The 17,863-nt window shown below is 43.4% G+C and overlaps 1 protein-coding gene across 3 annotated transcripts in view; it reads left to right on the top strand.

Moving 5' to 3' along the window:
* UGGT1 (UDP-glucose glycoprotein glucosyltransferase 1) overlaps window positions 1-6,337 on the top strand; it is a 41,002-nt gene extending 34,665 nt beyond the window's left edge. For all 3 annotated transcript variants that reach the window (XR_014957272.1, XM_021538031.3, XM_021538030.3), the window contains one exon: window positions 320-6,337. Coding sequence is in view for 2 of the 3 variants with exons in the window: in XM_021538031.3 (XP_021393706.1) it covers window positions 320-345 (26 nt within the window). In the remaining variant the exon portion in view is untranslated. The remainder of the gene's footprint in view (window positions 1-319) is intronic.
* Window positions 6,338-17,863: the final 11,526 nt, after the last annotated feature.

Below are 17,863 nucleotides of genomic sequence, written 5' to 3'. Positions count from 1 at the left end.
GGCTGAATTAAACCATCAGGGAGTGTGGTGGGATGGAAGGAACTTGCTGAGCAAGTCTGGTGTAATTTAACCTAATTCTGAAAGCCAGAGAACAGATTTGTTGCAGTTCTGTAAAAGACCCTCACTGTTCCTACAATTTTATGAGCTTGGCCTTTTCTTAACCCTTAAAGAAGTTCTGCTGCACACTGTGGGTGAGAATTGTTCTTCAGGCACTGGTATCTTGCAAAGAACAAGTCTTGGGAGGCTATCCTGATTCTCAAACCAATCTGCCAACTGAGGCAGCTCAAACTGAGTGCTCATTTTTCTCTCCTCTTTACAGATCCAGCAGCACATGTGGAATTATGATCCATGGAGACAAATTCAAGTTAGACTCTTTCATAGACAATTTTTATATTGAAAGCTCGGGTTTTTTTTCCGATGTGTCTGCAAAACTGCTGAATAATTGAATGGGATGATGTATGCATTTCTATTACTTGCCTTTGGGTTAATTTCTGCATATGGAATAGGATCTGGATTGCTGGAATTAGCATTACTGGTGTTTTGCACCTGTGGTGGAGATGAAAGACCCCATGATGGAATGTAGTGTTTCAGAAACAAAACTTCACAATCCACCAGAAGAGCCAGAGCCTGTTCCTTCAGCTGTTGCTGCCTCCACCACTGATGAAGCTCCAGTTTAGCTTCAGATCTAACTTGAGAGTCTGGGAATTGCAGACATACATCCTAACCTCATCTAATGGACATAATTTTTCCAGGTAACATTATAAAGGTCTAAATTATGCCTTGAATTTGGGACACTGTTTCATCTTCAGGTTTTCAAACAATTGAAAATACTTCTTGGATTTGTTCAGTCTGCCCTTGATTTTGTAACAAAATCAGCATTATTTTGATTTTCTATTTTCTGTCTTCATTTATTGCCCAACTTTTGATGGTTTGGCTTAATGTAAAGCTACCAGAATCTATTTAAAAGCCCATCCAAATGCAAATGCTTAAGTGAGCAGAACAGAATTTGGCAGCTGAGGTCATCCTAGCCTCTGACTTGAATCAAAGTGCCCTCCCTCCCTCCTGCTCCAAGTGTAAATCAGTCTGCAAAACTGGTAGGGCCTTACTCTTGCTGTGGTTCACTGATTCATGAATGTTTTTTTGTTTATGAAAAATCTGTGGAAGCTTGGAAGTTTATCATCATGTAAATTTCATTAACTTTATTTTTCTTCAAACAGAGATGTTGTCACATCAATAAAACTTCAGAGTTCTTAGGTCTTAAGCCTTAGTTCCCACTTGGATCATCCTTTTTGCTTGCACACATTACAGTCCTAATTTGATTTTGGAGTTTCTGGATATTTCACTTGCATTTGTTTTCATTCTGTGCATAGACAAGGAAGTCTCTTTTTGCAAGGATTAATTACCCTGGGCTAGTTTTTTCATTCATATTCATGTCTTCATTTTGAAAGATGCTGCTGCTGCCATAGTTCTGTACTATGAACATACCATTAAAGAAAGCCCTCAAACCCAGTTTCCCCCATTCTGTAGAGTTATTAGTCTGCTCCCTGTAACTCTGAGGAGTTGAAGAGTTGAAATGTAAGAACTAAAAGGAGATTTCTAGTCCAAAATGTAGTCACCTATGCAGCTTGAGAAATCCAAACTTTTTTGGTTTTTGTGCCTCCCTTGTTTTCATACAGATAAATGTTTTGTGACCTTCAACCCAATAATCATATCTCACTATGAATATTGAAATATTCTTCTGGAATTGTGGTATAAATCTTATCATGTTTTGGAGGAATCTGAAAGAAGACATCAGTTGCAGTGTTTAAACTGTTCAATAGTGTGACTTAAGAGAAAAAGCAGCTCTTCAGCCAGCTGAAGGAAGGGTCCAAACTCTTTAAAAGAACACATAAGAGCAATTTGTAGTTTATCAACTTAGGTATTTCCCACTTTGTGGGGTTTTAAATTCAGATAGTCTATCTGGTGTCTCTGGAAATTACAGGTGAGGTGCCTTATGCTTCCCATCAAAACTGCTCCACTTAAGGATAAGCAGACTTACAGTAACAGCATTTCTTTCTAGTGTTAGAAACAACATGCCTGCCAACAAATTAATTACATGTGATGTCAGCCTCTTCTAAACAGCTAAGGCAGCACAGGTAAGGTTGTCCCTTCTGTGTTCAGCTACAAGTCACTTCAGCCTTGCTGGAGCACATGGAGTGGCACAGGAAGAAGTGGGCAGCAGCTGCACACCACTGTTCCCTCCAGGGATGGAGGGAGCAAGAATGTGCTCATGCCCTCAGAACAGGAGCAGCTTTTTGTGAAACAAGGCCCTTTCCTCTCTAGAACCATATTTGGCTTGTTTTTTCCTCCCAAATTATATTAGGAGCCACAAGACTGAAAAGAAAGCCACCTCTTAAATTCAGCACATTTACAATGCTTTCTTGAATATGAAAATACTTCTAAGTTAAATGTCAGTTACAATTGTTTCTTTTAAATATGCTTTTTCATTCTGATAGTTAATGTATGTACTGGACCACCCATACTGCATCCTATTTTTTTTTTAAATTATAAGATTTAGCTGGCTATGAAGGATATTTTTGTTGTCTTCGTTCAACAGACACCATGCTCTTCATTTTTATGAAGAAATAAAAGTAATCTAATTCAATTAGAAAGAAACAAGAAACACACTATGAGATTCTATACCTTTGCAGTACTTGTAAGAGTCCTGTAGGTGTTCTCAAGTACAGTACAAAATGCTCATGGTATTGCTCATTCTGAATGTGAACTATTCTCATTTTTCCTGAGAAGCTGCTATTTACTACCAGCCAAAAATGACAATCAAAAAGAGAATAATCACTTCTTTTGGATCTGTGCATATGTTTGCTCTTAGATGCTCAATGGGGCCTTGAAAGACAAATAGTTTGTCACCCCCATGTAGAAAGCATCTTGGAGTGAGGTGCTTAATGAAATAGAGCTGCTGCTGATCATATCACTGATGGCCTGGTCTTGTGACTAGTAAGAGTGCTGATAATTAGAAAATAGGGATTGCAGTGTGGTTTTGCACCCCTCAGATTAGAAAAGCCACTGCTGGGGCAAAGTGATGACATTCTCTTTGTTCCCATCTCTGGCTACAAGCAGCTTGACCTCTCGGTGAGGAGTTCACACTTGAGAAATGCCCTGTACTTTTATCTTAAAAGGAAGATTTCACTGCCTTACTGAAAAGCAAATAGCAAAGAACTGAAACTTTAAGATTTCTCTTTCATTTAGCCATATGGGGTTATAAAGAAAATGAAAGGGATATGTACAAAGCAGTAAATACCCAGTAACAGTCTTAGGAATCAGAACATTTTTAATTTAGGACCTGGTTTTACCTAAATGTTCTGTAATCTGTTCAAGAATATTGCATAACTCTGTGTGGCACCCATCCCAAGTACCCCAAGGTATGGGGAGTTCTCTTTACTGAAAGGCACTGAGATCACAGTGAGTTTTCCTGAACAACAAGAGCCAACATAATAAAACCTCTGCTGTTCTTTACTCATGTCTCTCCTGTCAATTGCTTTGGGGCAGATAACTGAGGTTTTAATAGTGTTCCTTGGAGTACATTTTGCACTTCTTGGATGCAAGTGTTGGGATGCTGTTGAAAAGCTAGAAGGGAAAAGGAGGAAAGAGTTAGTTCTTCCTCCCAGCCAGTCTTGTTAATCATGGTATTTGAGTAACCCCATAACTTCTGTTAAGCAATAGGAATATTTTATATAAATCTACCTTTTAGGTTTTTTTGGTTTTTTTTTTTTTTAACTCTACCTACTGCTACTGAAAAAGAATTTTTCTGTGTCATATTTTTGTCATTTCTTCATTTGATTTGGTTTTACACTGATACTTCACAGTAAGGACTGGGAAAGTGATCCTCCAGAAATGCTTCCAAGTACAGAGGCGTGTCTGAAGTCCTTTCAGAGTTGGGAATGAATTCCAAACTCCTATGGGACTCTCAAAGCCTCTTTACCAGAGCATCTTTATTAATCAAACAGCTATAAAATGGACAGCTTGACACAGGAAACCCAGCTGAAAGCTACAGCGACATGCACTTGACTGTTTGAACTTGCTCAGGTTTGGAAAATGAGACCAAATCCTAGGAGACAACTAAAAGGGAAAAGGGAAGCAGCCAGAAAGAATAAATACACATCATATGCCTATGACCTCAACAGGATTTTGCACTCCTCCCCTTTTGCTTTCTGAAGTACCTATTTAAGCATGTAACTGTACATACTTAATGCTGAAGAACTGATCATCCTCCACCCCAAAAGAGCTGCATAAATGAGAAAAATTCTGATGGGGGAGAGGGGATGCAAAAAGCAGTTTTGAATCCTCCTTTTAAATAAATTTTTTAAAAATTGTATTAACCTGAATACAATAGGTTTCTTTGATGTGCAAACTGTCCCATTCCTTGCTGGTTTGCTGTGTACCATTTAGGCTCTTTCTGGGGAAGATACAAAGCCACACGAGGGCAGGCAGCACTTTGTCTGCAGGTGAACAAATCACCTGGCCACGAGCTGCTCTTCTTGCCCATTTCCATGTATTTTATTTTAAAAGGATGATTTCACTGCCTTACTAAAAAGCAAATAACAAGGAAATGAGACTTTAAGATTTCTCTTTCATTTAGCTGTATGGGGATATAAAGAAAATGAATACTTGTACTGACTTAACAAGATGAAAAGCCACTAAAATGCACTTCAGAGTCTGACAGCACCAGTTGTGCTGCCCTTATCTCCAGGCCTTGGACTCAGGGACAGGGATAACCCATGCCATTGTCCCATGCACACTGTGCTAATCCTGAAGGGATCCTGCTCCCAAATTGCTGCTTTGGCCCAAACAAGGCACACCTGGCAGTTGCTGTGCATACAAAAACCTCCCTGAGCTCAGCACACAGCAGCCCTTCCTGCCCCATCCCCAGGGACTGCTTGTATGCAGCCAGCCCTGCCTGGATGAATAATGAATAAATCCATTAAATCCACTGGATTTAATGGATTTAATCCCATCCCCAGCAAACAGCTGCAGGCTGCAGCACAAGGAAACCCTTGAGCCATACAGGGGCTTCTGGCTGAAGTTCTGCAGGCTCTGCCCAGCTTGCCAGGTCAGCCCTCCCACCACTCCTTGGTGAAGGTGCCCAGACTGAGGGGCAAACCCTCAGTGAGGATCCAGAACCAGCCCTCAGCAGTCCTGGAGCTGCTCTCCAGAGCTGCCCCTGGCTCACATGGCAGCAGCTGCAGCTGGCCAGAACACATCTGCACACACTGTGCCCAGCAAGTGCAGCCTGATCTGCAGCCACTGCAGAAATGCACCCAGGGAAGGGGTTAAACCTGCACCAGTCTGCCATGCCAAACTCAGCAATGGCCACAAAGCCACAAAAATGGGGCACAAAGCACAAGGTTCCTCCAGGAACTGACCTGCCCAGAGCAGCCTTGGAAGTCACCATGAAAAATTCATTCTGACACTGGATTTACACTTCATGCTCCCACCTTGGCTAGCAGTTACAGTGTAAATATCCCAACATTCAAAGCTACCCACATGGAAATTCCTCTTCATTTACTCTGCTCACCTCCTCTTTGCCACTGAAGTGTCTTAGGATGGAAATGGGGGTGAGTATTTTAGTCCCATCTGTCAGAGGTGGGGCAGTTCTCTGCTGCTCACTGCACAGTTTTCTTTATCTCTTCCACAACCAATCCTCCCTCCAGGAGATCTCTGCTGTCCATGGCCACTGAGTGTCCCTGCATGGCTGAGAAAATTCCATCATCCATGGGGAGATGCTGTGCCCAGGGGAGGAGCCAACATTCCTACCTGGATCCAATCTGACCTGGGAACAGCACAGCAGCCTCTGCCCCCTGCATTCCCAGAGGAGCAGCTTTCTTCCCCCTGCATTCCCAGAGGAGCAGCTTCCTTCCCCTGCATTCCCAGAGGAGCAGCTTCCTTCCCCCTGCATTCCCAGAGGAGCAGCTTCCTTCCCCTGCATTCCCAGAGGAGCAGCTTTCTTCCCCCTGCATTCCCAGAGGAGCAGCTTTCTCCCCACTGCATTCCCAGAGGAGCAGCTTTCTTCCCCCTGCATTCCCAGAGGAGCCCAGGCCCATCTCCCCCAGCCCTGGAGCTCCAGAGGAAAACTCCCCCCTTGTGCAGGATCCTGCTCCAGCAGAAGCACAGCTGGCACTGCAGGAGGCTGAGCCACCATGGATGGGGCTGAGCCACCTCCCTGACACACAGGGGGACAGGGCATGTTCTGACTCTGGCAGGGGTTTGGTTCTTTTTTTGTACTATTGCATTTGTATTTTTAAAATTTTCCTAATAAAGAGCTGTTATTCCTATTCCCATATCTTTGCCTGAGAGCCCCTTAATTTCAAAATTATAATAATTCAGAGGGAGGGAGAAATTTTCCCTTTCAAGGAAGGCTCCTCCCTTCCTTAGCAGACACCTGTCTTTTCAAACCAAGATGTAGATTAACCCAACTGTAAGTACTGCTTATGGATTATACCACACAAATGGATTTTAAATATAATATATATATTATATGTAATTACAGATATATTATAGATCCATCTCTTTGGAGTCAACACATGGATGTTCTCTAACTTAAAGTCTTCTCCCCCAGTCTCTTTCTGACTGCAGCAAGGAGCTGGCTGCTCCTTGGAACCCAGGTAATGGAGCAGCATTCCTTAACTGGGACACTGGAAAATCACTTCTGCCTAGCAGGGTTTATTGCTGCCTAGAGTTTATTAAGACCACTGCAAAGAAAGATTGCCTTATTCCTGGAACACATTGAGTTTGTTCCTTATTAGCCAGCTCAGAAATTGGTGAGGAATGAGAGCAGCGTTCCTTCTGTGTGAAGAGCTGGAACAAAGAACTCTGCAATCCACCTGATTTTGGCACAGCAGGCTCCTCTCCTGCTCCTGGCTGGCAGGAAACACGAGCAGAATTCTCCTCTGATGAGCCTGCAGGCTGTGGGGGTGTGTGAAGCCCTCCCTGGCAGCACCACTGGCAAAGCCAAGAAATTCTTGACCTTTTCCAGGTCCCAGAGGTGAGAGAGAAGGACCAGGACATGCTGGAACCTCTCAGCTGCTCAGCAGTGCCACAGCTCAGTGCTCTCACCCAAGGCTGCTGTATTACTCACCATTCCACCTCTACTCAGCCTTTGGCTTCCTCCTAAAAGATACAACAGAACAGACAACCTGCTTTGTGTCCTTAAAATTAATTTTCAGCACTAGAGGTGGTTGGGTGGATTTTTTTTTTTTTTTTTTTTTTTTTTTTTTTTTTTTTTTTCTGGGGAAGATTCCACCACACATCCATCTCCTTCCTCTGCTGGAAAGAGCTGCTCTCAGCTCTTGGGCTCTTATTCTCCAACCTCTTCTCTCCATCTAGGAGTTTATTTACTACAATAAATACGCAGTAGGTACTTCCAGACATCAAAATATTTCCCTTAGCCTTTAGACCGTTTTCTTGATAGTCTCTCCTTTGCTTGGTTGAGTGTTTTAAATTTTTTTTTAATAAATAAAATTAAAACTTGGCACCAGAACTCGATAAATTCAATTTCATCAACACTGCATCAAGAAAACATGTTTATGTGCATGTGTATTTCTGTATATCCACCCTCATCCTCTAAGTGTTTTTGCCTTTTATACCATCAAGCTCCACAGGAATCCTTCCACCCAACCCACTGAGAATTCCTTATGAACTTCTTTGTGCACAACAATCCCCAAACCTCCTTGTTGACTCAGGAATTCAGCCCTCTTTCCTGGAAGTCTTTGTGTCTCATATTCCTAAACGTGCACTTTCAAACTTGCCAAGTTGCCAAAAGCTTTCTTGGTTCCCCTGCAGAAAGAGGCCTCAGGTTTTTGTGTGTGATTCACTGCTGCTCAGCAGCTGCCACCACAATTGTTTCCAGACCTCCAGGAAAGCACCAAATAGCACAGGGGAAAAGAATCTCAAACATCTTTTTGGTAGGGATTCCCACTAATTATTACTATTAAAACTTTGCTAACTGGGTTTTTATTCTGTTAACATTAGCCCCAGCAATACAGTAACATCATTTTCTATTAATATTATTATTTTATCAATAACATTTTTATATATTGCAGTAACATATATCAAGGTACAAGAAACAAGGATTTTGTGAACTGTTTATATCTACACTCAGTGTTGCTATTATCCCAAACCTGTAATTCCTCAAAGTTACACTGCTTTGACAAGAATGACATCCCATAAAAAACCCTCAAGAGTAATTTTATCTCTCAAGGCACCCCTGATCTCCCAGGAGCTTCCCTCTGCTTTCAAATTCATGTTTGGACAAGGAGCTCCTTCTGAGCTTCTCTGAACATGTGCCTTGTCTTCCATAGTTTATCAAAAACCAGCTTCATTGGGTCAGTGACTCCTCCAGCCATCTCTGCAGACTTTCCAAACACCAGCTATTGAGTGGTCCCTTTACAAAACTCTTAAAACACCAGCTACTGAACATCCACTGCACCAGACTGATGGAAGGTATCCCAGTAGAGGTGATATTTTAAAGATTTTGCATGCAGCACATGCATACCTATTGCATATCCTCCTTTTTATTCAAACTATTTTGCCATCTTCACCTAATAAAGCTTAATGAGTTAGGAACATTTTCCCAAATGTTCTGCTGCTTGTCCTTAAACTAAAGTGCATTTAAGACATGCTCAGGATTGTGGTTTCATTCTCTTGGGGAAATAAAGCTTTATCTCTGCTGGCAGCCACCAAGGCCAGTTAGGAACCCTGCTGACTGAATTACTCCTGCTCCAGGAATGTGCCTCTAACTCTGGATGGAGGCACACTGGTGGGATTTTCTGGGAAAATTCACTGCTGCTGCTCTGTTCAGATCTCTGTCAGAACACATTGCTCTGCTTTCACACACCATCCCTTTGGGGTCTTTCAAAAAAGCCCCAGAAAGAAATGAGTGGCTGCTTTTGCCCTCCTGAATCTTGTGATTATTTATCCCAGCATCACTGACTGCTGGTTTGAAAGGTCTCACCTGAGTCCCCAAGGCCAGTACCTTGATACCACAGCCACTTTTGCAGACTCTCATTCCCAAAAAGTATCCAAATCCCATGAAATGAGCTGGGTTTTCACTCTCCCCACTGCTGCTGGGAAGCTGCTCAAACCTCCCCATAGTCAGTGCTGCAGATCATCCATTGCCCAGCTCAGCTCACATGTAGCAATGTGTAACATTATTTTGGAGCATCACATCAACATTTCCCTTCACATCAACCTCTGACTTCAAATTTACAGCTTTTTTTTTTTTTTCCTCTGCCACCACCCCTTTCTGACAAAGGGCAATCAACCCCCCTTACAAGGGTCAATCAATTTCTGACTGAATAAACCAGCCAGGTTCTTAAAAAAAAAAAAAAAAAAAGTGATTTTATAGTAGGTGACACAATTTTCTGTTGGAAGCTGGCTACTCAGAATCACACTGAGGGATTTTTTAGCAGTGTGGTACTTTAATTAAAATTCTTAAAAAAGAATTCTGGGTGTACTGCACAACAATGTCAGATGCTCTGAGCTGTAGATGGAGCACTTGCACTGCTTTGAAAATCCACAAGTGCCTGCTGACCCCTTCCTGCAATTTCCAGCAATTTTGAAAGTGGGAATTTTTTCCCATGTGGTCTTCTGTGGCCTTCCATGAAAAAAAAAAATCCAAAAAACCAAACTTACCACACTGTTGCACTGACATAAACACGAGCAATGAGTAGCAGCCCTGTGGAGAACTGATCACTCACTAGAGTTGCTGCTATTATGTTACAAGGCTTTTCAATTAAACTTAAAGATAGATACCTTGAAAAGGTCTCAGTGCTTTGAGGAGCAGCCAAACAGATCAAATTCTGGCCCTATTGGGGCTGGGTTTTAATTTGTTTTGCTGTGTTGGTGATTGCTTGAGGGTTTTTTTTACTGTTTATTAATAATAAAATAAAGTGAAACTGGTATTTCAGTTACCACCAACTTTCTAGGGCAAATCATGAGCCAACACAGAGACTTTGCACTGTGTTGAGGTTTATTTAGTCCACTGCCTTGTAGCACAGCTATCACAAGTTATTCAAGAGCTGGCAATAAATCTTGTAGATGGCAATTCAGAAACACCTGCATAGCTCAAGAATTATCTTCCTGCCTCCTCCTTTTCTGGCAGAAAGGACTCAGACTGACCTTATAGGAAGATCCTATTTCCAAGAGAAGCTCTTGTCTCACCTCCCACTCAGAGAAACATTTCTGCCTGCTTAACATTAACACCTAAGAACTACCATAAGGTTTAAAATCAAATGTGTACTTTTCAGACTTTTATTCTGTTCACTGATACAACCAATAAATTTGGTTTCTTTAAAGGGTGAGCACTGGATATCCAGAGGGTGTTGTGAATGTGTGTTCCCCCCCCCCTCTTCTGTGTTTGCAGAGCAGCTGAGAGGATGCAGTGACTGAGTCACAAAATTACCTGTTACCATCAGAGAGGGGCAGGGAGCCGAGGAGATGCTCTGGCCACACTTTGAAGCACTGAGTTTCCACATTTTGCCTGAATTTCCAAGCCTTTCTGCTTGCTTCTTTTGGACAAACCCACTGAGGAGCAAGGTGCAATCCTTTTCCTCATTGTCACAGTTCCTGCCTTGCTTGTTTTCCCTTCACCAGAGCTGATGCATGAAAAATCTCTTGCCAGCTCATATCCATGGAATAATAAATGTACCTGATCACTCCGAGTTGCTGATCAAAGCAAGAACTGAATTCTAAAAGCAGAAATGTGATCTGAAGACAGCCAGCCCCATCAAGCATAAACTGAATATTTTAACATCTGGAAGTTGATTTTAAAAGCTCTTCAGCAAAGGCCAAGAATTTCATCAAGGAATGAGGTATTAAGAAGCTCTTACTACAGGGACCCAGCCTGGCAATCACCTAAATGCTGCCCAGCTCCTTTGCTCACTCCTTCAGTTCCACAGGGCTGCAAAGCTTTTGTGTCTGTGCAGCAGAGAGCAGGAGAGAAGCTGCTCAGAGCCCCCAGCTCTGACCAGTGCACCTGAGAAATTCATCTGCTGCCAGCAATGCCACAGATTTGGAGGAAGAAATTAATTACTTTAGGCAACAAATCCCCCAGTCACTACCCTACAGCAGCCACAGAAAATCAGGACTTAAAAGGAATACTTGTTTTTTCTTATTTTCTTCATGTTTAAGCCCAGTATGGAGATGACTCTGAGATACAACCTTTTCATGCCATGGTATCCAATTCACACTCAGACCCAAACTTTCCTCTGTTTGGATCTGCAGCTCCCCAGATGGGGAGGGAGGGGACAAGGAGCCTGGAGCAATGCAGGAATCTGCTACTCCAAATGTCTTTCCAAGACATGGAATTCCCAGCTCACCTGTGCTCACCCAGGTGTGTTCCCCAAGAAGAGGGGAGGGGTTCCTCGAGCTGCCTCCTAAGCCTTGTCCAGCAAGAGTTCTGAGGTTTCAGACACTCAAAAAACCAAAAAAACCCTGCATGCTGCCCGTTTGTGTGCCACAGGTAAATAATTGATGAATTACTGAAATCAGTAGCCAGGCTACTCTGATAATCGAAATCCAAAACACAACCAGAAGGAAGAGAAAGAATTAATTCATCATCTAATTATAAAAGCAGCACACAGGCTTCTCTAACGAATCTAGTAGGCAAGTGATCAAATAAAAACAAGCACAAGTACTGAACTACAAAGACAGAAAAAGGAACCAAAGAAACCCACTACTGCTGAAATGATGAACTCATGACCTGAAAGCAGATACATTATTTATTTCAACTATTTATGTCCTTTTTTATTCCCTTTTGGCTCTGATTTGCTGTCACTGGTGTGTTACAAGGTCATTAATAATGCATAGCAATAAATAATATATCCACAGTCACACCAACTGAATTTTGTTTGTAACTATGGCCCTGTGAGCATCTTGAATTTATTATACTTGGAGCCTTTTCTGAATGGTGGCTAAGACCTGTACACACAGACTAGCTCAAACCTATAAAACAACATTTTGAGCTAAATTCTGGTGGAAAAGCAGACATGGAAGTGGTCAGTTGTTGGTTACAGCCCAGACAGCTGCCAGGAGGCATGAACTGAGGCACCAGAAACTTGGCTAGACAGTTCCATACAAAACACCTCCTCTGTCCTTCAAACAGCCTTTTGGATCCACAACTTGCAAGAACATTTTCAACTGTTTGTCACAAAGAAATGCACACCCACGCCAGCCATAAAATCCACCAGCTTCCATCTCCTCCTGCACTTGAGATGGAGTTTTGTGGGGCTGAAGAATTGCTCTGGAATGCAAGGGGGGCCATTCCTTCAAACCTTCCAAAAACTCTACCCACATCCCAGAGCTTCAGCGTGAGCCCTGGGGAAAGCAGCAGCCCAGAACACAGCCCAGGGAGTGACCCATGGCACAGAGTGAGCTCCTCAGCAGCTCAGGACTCCTGAAAAAGCATTTTTATAGGAAAAGGTAAAGCCAGCATGGGAGCACCATTTCCATTGGTGCAAGCAGCAAAGAGACCATATTTACATATCCAGAACCAAGAGAAGCTCAGTATGTAACAGGAACACAAAATAGAGCCATTCTAGCTTTAGAAAGGTGAAATTTGGATTTTAAAACAAAACAAAAAAAAAACAAAACCAAGAAACCACCAACCCTGCACTGTACTAATGCTTTTTACTGTTATGAGCAAAGTAGTAAAATATAAATCAATGCCTTCTGAACATCTCCCTGTGAGTAAACTGCACAATGGAGTAACACAGGTACAGTCTGAGCTGTATCTACTTCAAGTATTGTCCCAGAGCAGGTCCCAGGCCTGCTCCTTTCACCCACTGCATTAACCCCACACCTGGAAAGCAAATAGGTTCAGCAAGCTGCTCTGATGAGAATAAATGTTTGGAGCTGGGTTTTTTTGGTGGGTTGTTTTTACCAGTCCAAATTTCCAAATGTGCTGATTTTAAGGTCACATCATCACTGTGTACAAAAAAGTGGGAGCACATGAATTTAAAAAGAAACAAGAAACAAACAGAAAAGCCTATCTGTAGTGGAAGGGCAGAGATGGGACTAAACTCATTTTTCACAGCTGCTGAAAAGTACATAAATTAGATGCAATGTAGAAGCAAACCTTTAAAGTAAAAGCAAGGAATTAAATGAAGCAATCCTCTAGTTGTTATGAGAATACAAATGAACTTTCTGATGCCTGATCCAAGTCACTGCATTAACAACTTGTACCTCCATTGAAGCTGTAAATAAGCAGCCTGGAAAAACTCCCTTTATATGTGTTCCTCTGGTGTCATGCAATATATTCACATTCTGAGTATTTACTTAGCAGTCCTCACCTATTTATGATCACAATCCAGATCTGCATCAAGTGTCTGATGGGAAATGCAGAAAGACTCCTAAGCTGTCACTGAACTCTGAGTTAATTAAGGAGGAGCTGAGAAATGGAAACACCAAGCACGAGACTGCCAAACAACTTCAAACTCAACAGTTATGACAAAGCTGCATCAGTGTGCAGAAACAATATTTATTTGGGCAGTTTAAAAGCAAAGTGACTTAACAGAAACCCAGGGTCCTGACCCTGCTTTAAGGTCACCAGAAAAAGAATTCTGACTGAGATAACCATTGCTTATCTGCAAGGAGCTGAGTGCTGCATCACCAGGCAGCTTTTCAAGCATCTCCTGAGAGCAGCCCCAGAACAGGTGTCCATTTTCTGTTATCACAGAGCCTGTAGCAAAAACCAGAGCTCAGTCTAATCAGCAGTTCCAAGGTAATAATTCCACACCACTTGGCTGAAGCAGAGCTTCACAGCTCATCAGGTAACAAGTGGAAAAAATCACTTTTGTCCTAAATTAGTTTCTTTTCCCCTAGTGAAGATACCATCAACCCCCCTGTCACCAGGTATTACTGGAGGCCTGTTTAGTGTAGAGGCCATGCACAGGAAGAGATTTCATCACAGAGCTCAACTCTGACATTGAGCAGTGACCACAAATTCTCACTTTCACTCACCACTGCCTGCTGAGATTTGGATATCCAACATTATGTGTAAAGCCTGTCCTTAATGCAGGCCACAGACATGGTGTGTGTGCAATAAATGGAGAATGTGCTCACTTGTAACACAGCAAATACAGCCCAAGTCACCTCTGGCAGCCTGGAGCTCACCCTGCAGGCACAGGGACACCTCCCTGAACTCCCTGAGACCTTCCCATCCTGTGGTGGCTTTTCCTACAGTCCAACCAACACAAAGATGCACATAAAATACTTCAGAAAAAGCCTGTCTGCCTTGGAGGTTTGAATCCCTCTGTTAGGGCAGGGGCAGGTTAGGAAACTCCAGGCAAACCTTTCTGAGCTCCAGGACCCCCAGCCCCCCTCCCTGAGCTCCAGGGACCCCCAGCTCCTGCAATCCCTCCCTTGGCAAACAGCACGAGGAAGCACAGCCTGATCTGAGCACAGCTGGGTTAGCCACAGTCTTCAATAAAGTCATTGCCCCTCTGGGATCCCTGCAACTCTCAGCAGTGACCTTGTTTTTATGTTTTCCAACCTAAACCAGTCACGTTTAAAGTGACAACGTCACCCATGAAGGTGTAAATTAGAAGTGCAATCCTGCAAGGAGCTGTGTCACAGCAAAGCCACCCAGCAGTACCACATCAGCAGCTGTGCTGACATCAAAACACCCTACCCTGGTTATTCTGACATCCCAGTCTGGTGAGAATTCCACAGATTCCAAGATTCACAGAGTTACTCAACACAAGCCTGTTCCCTGTGCAGTTAAAGCATGCCATATGGTGGCACACAATGATCTTGAAAAACTTGAATTATTAGCCTTAAAAAAAAAAAAAAAAAGGAATCCTGCTGCTCTAGACTGTTTCCATACCAAAGGCAGTAGCCAAGCAGTGGCTTTTCTTGTATTCATATCCAAAACCAGTAGAGACTATCCAGAAAAAAAGATGCACAGTAAATTCCCTGAAAACTGGCTGCAGTTCTAGCTTGTCTCTGTAACACTGGCACCTCTATTATCTCTTAATATGGTGCAGGAAGTCCAGAGCCACGTGTCTGGCCAGGCTCCTGTGGGCATCAGTATCTGAGGGAAGTCAGGGCATTGTGGGCACCAGAGAAAACCCCAGACTCAGCTACGAGAGAGGATTTGCTAATTCCAGCCTCTTCCCACCCATCAAAGATGAGCAAATTTCTTGCAAGTGCTACAACCTCAATATGGGCTTTGGCTCCAGTGGCAGAAAAAGTGAATGTAAGAGCCAAGTTTTCAAACCTAACATGGAACATCCTGGAGATCTGCATCCCCTTGGGTGGAGCTCAAAGAGCTGCTCTTGCCAGCCTAGGAAGGGATGTCTGTGACCTGCCCTGTTCTATCCAGAGCTATGGAGGGGCAGGTTTTGCAGAGTGAAACCATTCCTGAAAACTTAAAAATCTTTTGGATCAGGACCCTAAATCCTAGGGAACATAAAAGCTTGTTTCAGACTGGGTAGGAGACCAGAAGTCAGAATGACACGAAAGGGTGAGGAGAAACAAACCTTCCTAAACCCTGGTCTGTGAGACCTGGCAATGCTCACGTGGTGTGCAGAGGCACAAACTTATCCAAGAGAGCTGCAGGGAACAGCACCTAATCCTGCAGTGTCCTGTGCACAGGACCTGAGGCCCCTTTGTGGGGCTGACCCAAAGCTGAGCTGCATCTTCCTGTGCAGACCATGCAGTCCAAATGCTTTACTCAGGCTTTGTGCTCTGCTCTGTACAGAAGCATCACCCCACACTGACCAAGTGTTTCAGACAGCCCCAATATAGAGATGATTTTAGGCTCTCATCCTCAGTTCTGAGCTGCTCTCTCATCCCTCCCTGGTGGGCCAGGTTCCCATGGCTCCGTGCACCTGAGTACTTCAGGTGATGCCTTAGCATTTCAGCTTTTATATTTTCCATCTGTTTCTAACCCTGCAGTTCTTTCATGTATAACTCTAAACTCCACACACAGTGTGAGCTGCTGCTTTCCCATTTTGGGCAGACACAGCAATTCCTCTCCAGGCCTGGCAGTCAAGGACACCTCACTGCCTCAGGCCAGAGAGATGGAAACAAAAGTGAGTTGGGGGGAGCAAACTTGGGGTAAATGACTTCATTACCTGAAGCTGGAATTGGAAGATGAACCCTCATTATGCAAATGGCCCAAATTTATAAAAGTGTGAAAACCTGTGAGCCGTGGTCCATTTTTGGGTGCAGCCCCAGGGGGGCTTCATCTGCCCTAAATGTACCTGAAGGCCGTTCAATAAATAGAAATGCTTTTTATTGCCTTAATTCTGTCTGGCCTCTGTTTTCAGGTAGCCCCAAAAGGCATCACAGGAGCAGTGTCACAGCTGCTCAGCAGCTCACGGATGGGCAGACAGGCTTCCAGACAGGTCACTTACTCCAGCTACCTCTAAACACTCTTTTCCTTCTTCCTCCTCCCTCTTTTCTCAGGGCAGAGCTGTTTTCCTGCCTCGGGGGCTGCAGGGCAGGGAGCAGCCATGCGTGCACACATCCAACAGCTAACTGGGCATGATTCCCTCTGGCAGTCCTGTCAGGACTCTGGTGTTTGGATCCATGAGATGTCACTCTGGGAAAGGTTCTTACACCTGTTCAAAGCCCCTTCAGAATTCAAAGCCAAGAAATACTCATTGCAACCCAAAAGTCTTTTCATTTCAATCCTCATTCCTGGCTGATTTTTTTTTAAATTTTTTTGAGAGGAGCCCAAGATAAAAGTTGGCTGTGGTCTCCCACAACAACACATTCATGTTTCCCAAAAAGCCAAAAAAATTGCAAAGTCCTGCAGCAAAGTGCATCACGTCTCGCTGTCCTCAGAAAACACACAATTTACCACAATGCTCTCTCAGAGCAGCAGCCTACAAACTGCTCCTGTGGGAAATTCCCTGACCTGGAAAAGAGATTACTCCTTGGAGTTCCAACCAGAGGAGATCACTTTCCTTCTCACCAGCACACTTCTGAACAGAGAAGCACGAGTAATTTCTCATCTCTCTTTTCCTTTTTAAGCATGCTTGCAGTTGAGCAGAATGCTTTAAGGATTGAACACAAGGCTCTGTGTTTTCAAGTCTGGCAACAAGCAGGCACAAATACTTCCTCAGGCCTTCCAGGGAGAAGTCCTGAATTACATTTGTGAGCCTTCAGCAGGAACAGCCTCACATGAAGCTGGGGGAAATGCTCTCAAATGCATTCCACATGATGGCTTACCTGATCTGCAGAGCCATAATTAAATATTTCACAAAACACATGAGCACTTGCTCATCACTGTGTGGGGAAGGAGTAGTTCCTACTCAGCTGTCACTTTTGGAAGCAGGAACTGTCTAATCCTTACTTAAACCCTCACTCCCTTTCTCTCCCACAAGAGAGACTCGCTCTGCTTTTCAGAAAATTCACTTATTTCCCTGATTTCTGTGTGAATTTTTTAGAGGAGAGTCAATGTGGGCTGGAAATTCCTTCAATTCTGCGTGCTGTGCCAAGTCTCAAAGAGTAGAGCAGGGGGTAATTAAAAGGAGCAGATAATTTTGACTGAAAGGCAACGAAATACGAGCTTTGAAAGGAGGGGAGAAGCATTCATTTGCAAGAAGCTGTGCTAAAAAACTCAAAATAAGCAGGTAGTTTGCAGCAGGATAAGGTGCTGTTGAGTACAGTGGTTCCTGTGCTGGATGTGCTGCTAGCTGCACAGTTTGTGTACCAGAGCAGGTTCATGGCCAATCTCTCACTTCTCCCTTTGCAATTCAAAAGCAACCCAGGTCTGGCTCCCCAAACCTTCAGTCAGCAGCCAGCAATGAACACAACTACTGAAAACAGTCCATACCTGCACGTGGGCTTGAATTCTCCA

This window comes from Lonchura striata, chromosome 9 (genome assembly GCF_050655825.1).
Source record: "Lonchura striata isolate lonStrDom1 chromosome 9, ASM5065582v1, whole genome shotgun sequence".
Lineage (NCBI taxonomy): Eukaryota > Metazoa > Chordata > Aves > Passeriformes > Estrildidae > Lonchura > Lonchura striata.
The sequence above is the reverse complement of the archived record's forward strand: the minus strand, read 5'-3'. Positions and strand labels throughout refer to the sequence as shown.